Source organism: Chinchilla lanigera, unplaced genomic scaffold (assembly GCF_000276665.1).
Source record: "Chinchilla lanigera isolate Chin_1 unplaced genomic scaffold, ChiLan1.0 scaffold00119, whole genome shotgun sequence".
Taxonomy (NCBI): domain Eukaryota; kingdom Metazoa; phylum Chordata; class Mammalia; order Rodentia; family Chinchillidae; genus Chinchilla; species Chinchilla lanigera.
Genome location: NW_004955520.1, coordinates 1,869,973 through 1,876,712, shown reverse-complemented (window position 1 = coordinate 1,876,712; position 6,740 = coordinate 1,869,973). Strand labels below are relative to the sequence as shown.

The 6,740-nt window shown below is 48.5% G+C and overlaps 2 protein-coding genes across 2 annotated transcripts in view; one reads left to right on the top strand and one right to left on the bottom strand.

The window, feature by feature from the left end:
* Positions 1-1,985, bottom strand: LOC106147115 (the record flags this gene model as incomplete). The annotated part of the gene is given in 1 exon segment (XM_013507027.1): positions 1-1,985. A coding segment is annotated over 1 exon segment (474 nt), but the record flags the coding sequence as incomplete, so codon positions are not given.
* The window catches only part of Mia3 (melanoma inhibitory activity family, member 3), a 37,194-nt gene that overhangs the window by 13,626 nt on the left and 16,828 nt on the right, over positions 1-6,740 (top strand). The window lies entirely within an intron of this gene.

Genomic DNA, 6,740 nt, shown 5'->3' with positions numbered 1-6,740 from the left:
GCGCGCTCCGGGGTCCGTGGGCAGCGGGGCCTGGGCACGGAGGCCTGCCCGGCCGGTGCCGTGACCGACGTGCCGCGGGGGCACAAGATGCCACCTGGAGGTGCCATCAGACTGGCGTCCCATTGGCCCAGTGTGTGCCCGGCATTCTGCCAGGAATGAGATTTTCGGGGTATAAAGCGTAGCTCTGATCGTGAGGCAGCCGTGCAGGTGGGGACCCCGGGCTGCGCGCACAGCTCCCGCAGGACCGGAGGCCTGCGCCAGAGGCCCGCGCACAGGGCCGCGGTGACCGACCCCGGGAGACCGCAGCCCCGCCGGCCCGCTCCCCACCCTGCGGCAGCTCTGTCGCAGCCCTGCCTCGCCGCTCCAAGGCCTGGCACGCCAGGTCCCAGGGAGGGCCCCACCCGCGGGGCACCTGCCCAGTGCGGCCCACTCCCTCCAGCTGATGCAAACAGCCCTCTGCACAGGCTCCTCCATGGAACCTAGTGCCTCTTCTAAATATTTGAAGTTGTACCTTCATTCTTTAGGGTATTTTTCGGTATTTTATCATAGCATCAAATAAGCAAAAGCAGAGCGAATAAATAGGGTGACTGTAGATAATAATAATAATAATAATAATAATAATAATAATAATGTAATATAAATTTCAAAATACTGCAAGAAGAAATTTTCCAAGTTTTACTATTCGGAAATGATGAATGAAGATAGGTATGTTTAATCTGATTTAAACATTAAATGGTGCATACCTATAGTGAAACAGCATGTTGCCTACCCTAAAATACGTACAGTTTTTACGTCTTCGTGTACTAGTTAAAAATAAATTTAATTTTTAAAAACTTTCAGAAAAGCGGAGTGAACCCAAGGCTCTGACACCGAGCTTAGCAGTAACTCCCTAACATGGAATATTTGGCACATCTGAAGTCTCCTCCCTACTGGTAAAAATGTTGAGACCAGGGTCGTTGAGGTATGAACGTCGTCAGAGGTCTTACGTCAAATTTAGTCGCTACCACTTGCAGGCAACCTGCGGTCTCGGGAACACAGCGGCGGGTGTTGGCAGACGCGCAGGGCCGTGTAGACGCTGCCGTAACCCGGTCGAGAGCCTTCCTTCGTTTGCAGTTTCTGGCAGGGGCTTTGCCCGTAGCAGCCCCAACTGCCGAGAGGACTTCTTTTTAGTGATTGATTAGTTGCTCCGGGCCGTCATCTGTGTGACCCCGTGACAGGGCTCCCCCCGAGGAGGAAGACCCCCGGGCCACGTGGTCGGGGTGCCAGGCCATCCTCGCAGGTGGGCAGGAGCCGCTCTGCCGGCCACCTCTCACTGGACCGGGCACTGCCACCCCAGACGCTTGGCGCACAAGCGCGTCCCTTTGTGAACGGTTTATTTCCTGATGGTTAATGACATGGAGTGCGTTTGCAGGCCCCTGTGGGCGAGGCCTTTCCTGTGTCCCCCACTGGCCGGCTGGAATACGGACGTCCCCACCCGCATTCGCTCCAGAACCAGCTGGTGGGCAGGTACTCTGTTCTCCTCGAGTTGGCTTTGCTTCGCCCCTCAGGTGCTTCCGAGGGCTCGCTGCCTGCGGGAGACGCCCCGCAGATCCCAGAGCGATTTCTCGGTCTCTGCCCTCTCCCTGCCTGGCCCCACACCTCGGGCTTGGGCTCGGAGGAAACTGGCGGACTCAGTGGTCAGCTAGCAAGGACGTGCACCTCCAGTTGTCCTCCTCCTGGGGGCGCTGTTGTGAGTTGCTGCCGTTCCCCGGCTGAAACAGTCTGTGTGTTCTGTCCAGGGTCTGTCCCTTTCAGTTACATGCATAGGCGTTCTTCTGTTGTTGGGATGTCTTCAATGAGGAAATGCTTGTATAACTTCGAGGGGAAAGTGTGGTCCAGATTTTGTGAATGGCAAAATCAAGGGAACCCTTGTGTAATTTAACCTGTTTCTCTTTTTTAACTTCTGTACTTTTCTCTTGCTTGAATTCCCTTCCCTCCTTCCTCTCTCCCTTCCTTTTCTTTTGTTCTGTTTGAGACAGAGTCTCCCTATGCAGTTCAGGCTGGCCTTGCATTCACTTTGTAGCCCAGGCTGGCCTCGAACTCTCAAGAATCCTCCTGCCTCAGCCTCCCAAGTGCTGAGATTACAGACGTGTGTCACCACACCTGGCCCTCCTTTCCTTCTTGTCTTTCTTTCATGCTGGGGAAAGAACCGCAGCCTCGCACGTTCTAGGCAAGTGCTGAGCCACTGAGCTACACCTGGTTCTTTGCATTTCTTGGGATTTGGTAGTCAGATTTGTAGACTGATGTGGCTCAATTTGGGTCAACCGGAAGTGTTGCATTTGTCCACCGGGAGATGTCAGACATCTAGCACCATGTGTCCCTCTTGTCCTTGATGTCACTGGTCACCGGGAGCACTGATGAGGCCCAGCAGTATCTCACAGGCAGCACAGTGGAGATGGCTCTGCCGAGAGTCAGCTTTTCTTTACGTGGAGACTGTATAGTGTGGCAGAACCCATATGTGATTCTTCATTTAAACAGCTCTTAAAATAATGAGTCGCGGGGGCTGGGGATTTAGCTCACCGGCAAAGCGCCTGCCTGGCAAGCGCAAGGTCGTGAGTTCGGTTCCTGGTACCGGAGGAAAAAGAAAAAAAAAAAAAAAAACAAAAAAAAAAAATAATGAGTCGCCTTCCTGCTGTATTCCAGCGATGCCCAAAGGGGCTTTTGAAAATTTTTTCTTTTATCTAAGAATCATTGCGATGTCATCAATTTAGAGACGGTGTGTTTCAGTCAAATCAGGAATAACAGTCAGGGGCTGGGCTGCTGCTGCAGCCCATGGTGGAGCTCGTGCCTGGTGTGTGCAAGTCCTGGGCTCTGTCTCTAGCTCTGAAAGAAAAAGAGGCGGGAGATTAATAAAGATCGCAGCGTACATCAGTGATAGAGAACATCAGCAAAACCCAGCTGGCCGAGGCATCTAGACAGAGCCGTAGCACCTTGTCTATCCAGCATCCAGTGACATCAGCGTAACTGTTTATAGTTCACACCACTCGATGGCACTTTGGCTGCATACACAAAGGTGGTGTCCCCTATGGTTATATGAATCTGAAAAGCCATCGCCTCAACTTTTGACTGCATTTGTCTGAGTGTATATGTACAGCTGCTCACTGACTGTGCTTCTGGGGTCGCCTGTGGTGTGCGGCTCCATGTGCCAGCGCTGCAGTCATCCAAGGTGCGCTTCTGATCAAGTAACGTGTGACGGTATGACCTTATTTAGTGATGTAGTCATACAACAGCATTAAAGATAGGCTGACAGCACCACCACCAGCAGTGTGCTCTTGAAGGTTTCTAAGGATTTTCGGGTTCTCTTGTCTTTAAGCTGTATCCCAAAGGCGTCCTGGAGACGGTTCATCTTTGTGGTTTTGCCACCACCTTGAAACATAGTGAGATGGTTTCCTTTCTCCTTTCAATATTTAGGAGCTGCTTCCTAGGACTTCTTTTTTTTTTGGTTTTTCTCCGGTACCGGGAACCAAACTCACGACCTTGCGCTTGCCAGGCAGGCGCTTTGCCACTGAGCTAAATCCCCAGCTCTGCTTCCTAGGACTTCTTAATCTTCTGATTACTCAACATACCTGTGTGATCTAAACTGTACAAAACAAGGTCTATTGGGAGAACTCTAGCTTCTGTCTTGGTTCCATCCAAAGAGATGTGGCCCTCCTTTATAACTTTTTTTTAATGATTTTTATTGGTACATTTTAGTTATCTATAATGATCACATTCATCATAGAGAATTTGTACCTGTACAAGACATAACTTGACTTTTCCCTGTTCTCCTGCCCTCCCTCCAACCCCTCCTCCTTTATGACTTTTAAGGTAACTTGTCTTCTATCCTACCATCAAAACATAAGCGGAGGGGCTGGGGTGTGGCTCAGGGATGATGCACCTGCCGGGCGTGCACAAGGGCCTGGGGTTTAAGCCCTAGCCCCTCAGTAAAAGAAATGTCCACATCTAGCATCAATTTATAGGTACTGGCTTTACCACCACAACTGAAAACAAAACAAAAAAGCCCAGACAAACTGGAACAACACTTCTCAAGACACTGGATAGTAAGCATCCAAGGAGAGTAAGTAGCTCCTAAAAACTCTGGAACATCAGGAGCAAATGCCAGCCAGTGGACACCAAGGGATGCCAGCGGACTGTCAGGAGAGCTCCAGGCCAGCATGTGCCGAGATTCCAGGATGTCCAGTGAGTGGGGATCATAGATGAGTGCCGCAGACAGGCGCTTCTTGGAGAGAAGGCTGTCCTCTGAGTATTCAGAGGTGACAAACCACCCAAAGTCACAGCCTGCAGTGTGATGGGAAGGAATGGGAAAGGTATGGCACTGCCTCTGCTAGAAGAAAGGAAACCAAGAGACTGGAAAGAGAAGGAGAAATACGTCCAGAAAGGCAGGAGATTAATAAAGATAGCAGCATACATCAGTGATAGAGAACACCAGCGGAACTCAAGCTGGTTCTTGCAGTTAGTAAAGTGGATTAACGTCTTGCCATAGAGGCCAGGAAGAAGGAGACACAGGTTACCAGGTCGGCAGTCAGAAAGGGGCGGCACTGCACACCCCACGGACTGCCAGGAACAACTTGGGTCCATTAGTTCAACAACGTGAATGAGTGAAGACGTCCCGTCTGAGGTCCAGCCGCAGAGTTCACTCCAAAAGAAACAGTTAACCTCAGCAACCGTGACCGTAAAGCAAAGGAAGGTACAGTTAAGAATCTTTCTAGAGAGAACTCCAGGTCAAAGTGACTTCATGGCGATGTCTACTAAGCCTGTAAGGAAAAAAGAAAACTATTTCTACACAAACCCTTGTGGAAAATTGAAAAACCACTTCTCAAGTCAAATGGGTCCAGTTTTGCCGTGATAGCAAAACAAGACAAAGGCATAACAAGAAAACCATGTATCTCTCACAAGGTCTCTTATAAACATAGTTATAGAAGTTTTCTATGAAACTTCCACAAGTTAAATCCAGTAATATATCAGGAGACACATCACATCCAAATGGGGTTATTTCAAGAGTGCAAGTTTCTTTTAACATTTGAAAATCAGTCAGCGTAACTGACCACGCTGATGAACTTTAAAGACATAATCTATGGGTTGAAGACACCCAGAAAAAGCATTTAAAAAATCCAACATTGATTGTTGATTTTAAAACAAAAACCACATTTTTGCCAGGCACGGTGGTGCACGCCGGTACTCTTAGCTACTCAGGAAGCTGGGAAGGCTGAAGCTGGACAATTATAAGTTCAAGGCCAGCCTAGGCACTTTGTCTCAAAATTAAAAAAAGAAAAAAAGAAAGACTGGGGCTGTAGCTCAGTGCTAGAGCGTTTGTCTAGCATATGTGAAGCCCTAGGCTCAATCCCCACTACCCCCAAACAAATGAACCTGTCAACAAACTAAGAGTAGAAGGGAATTTAAACCAGCCTCCATGACCAGCTTACAGCTAACCTCATACTTAGTGGGGAGTGACTGGGTACTTTTCCCCAAGATCAGAAAACAAACAAGGACGTCTACTCTTATCACAGCTGTTCACCACTGTCTTGGGGTGCATTGAGGCAGTAGCCAGAGGCAAGAAAAAGAAAGCAATGCTCTCAGATTGGGAAGAAGTAAACTTGAATCTGTATTTTCAGACAACATGAACATATATGAGTGAAGTCTGGTGAGATCTAAATGAAAGCTGCCAGAAGTAGTAAATGTGTTTAGTGTATATACAGCAGTATATACAGTTATTTTCTTCATAGTATACTTGACCTATTCAACAGCTCTTTTTTTGATGGACAATTTGTTTCCATTCTTTTGTTGGTACAAATAATTGTGGAATTACACAGTTTCGTGAGTGTATCTTTCCAACACTTGTTTTTGTACCCTTCTTTGAAATACATTTATAGAAGTGGGATTGTTGGGTCCAGGGTGTGGTTTGGTGGTAGAGCGTTTAGTTAGCATGTCGGAGGCCCTGGATTCCATCCCCAGCACCACCGGGAAAAGAAAGTGGGATTGAGTCCACAGGTCAATTCGTAGGCTGTTTCAGGCCATGTTAGCTGTCATTCAGGGGCTTCTGTCATCATTCTGTCCAGGGACCCGCACCACGGGAGAGCGTGTTCCCCATCTCTCTCGGGGCGCGTGCTGTTCAGGACTTGGATCACCTTCTGGGGCGGGTTTGTGCAGTTAGGAGCCAAGCAGCGCATGCTGCCATGTGGCACCGCTGCTTGTGCTGCTTTTCCTGAGACTTACTGCCTTGCTGTCCATCGGTGTGTTTTGTGTTTGCAGGCTGGGGCTGGAGACGTCCTTTTGCTGTTTGTTATTTTTTTTTTTACTTCAATTATATTTTATTGGTACGTTTCAGATATACATAGGGTTCACATTCATCATAGAGAATTTGTACCTGTACATGATTTAACTTGTTTTTTTCCCCTTTCCCCTACGCTCCCTTTAACTCCTCCCCTGCCCATTTACAAAGCTTCCTTTCCGTGTTTCCCTTCTTTTTGCTTTGTGTTACTTTTAAGTAATCAGATTGACAGTCTTTTCCCTTTGTGCTTCTTGATTTTTGAGACATAATCAGGAAAAATCTGCCCGCCAAGTACACAGAATTCACCCAACGCTTTTTCGACGCTTAGTTTTCGTTTCCTACGATCAGGTGTCTGATCCTTTTAAACTCACGCTGTGAATACCGAGGGAAGCCTCCCGTTGCGGTTTGGCGCGTGTTTCTGATGGCTCGCGCC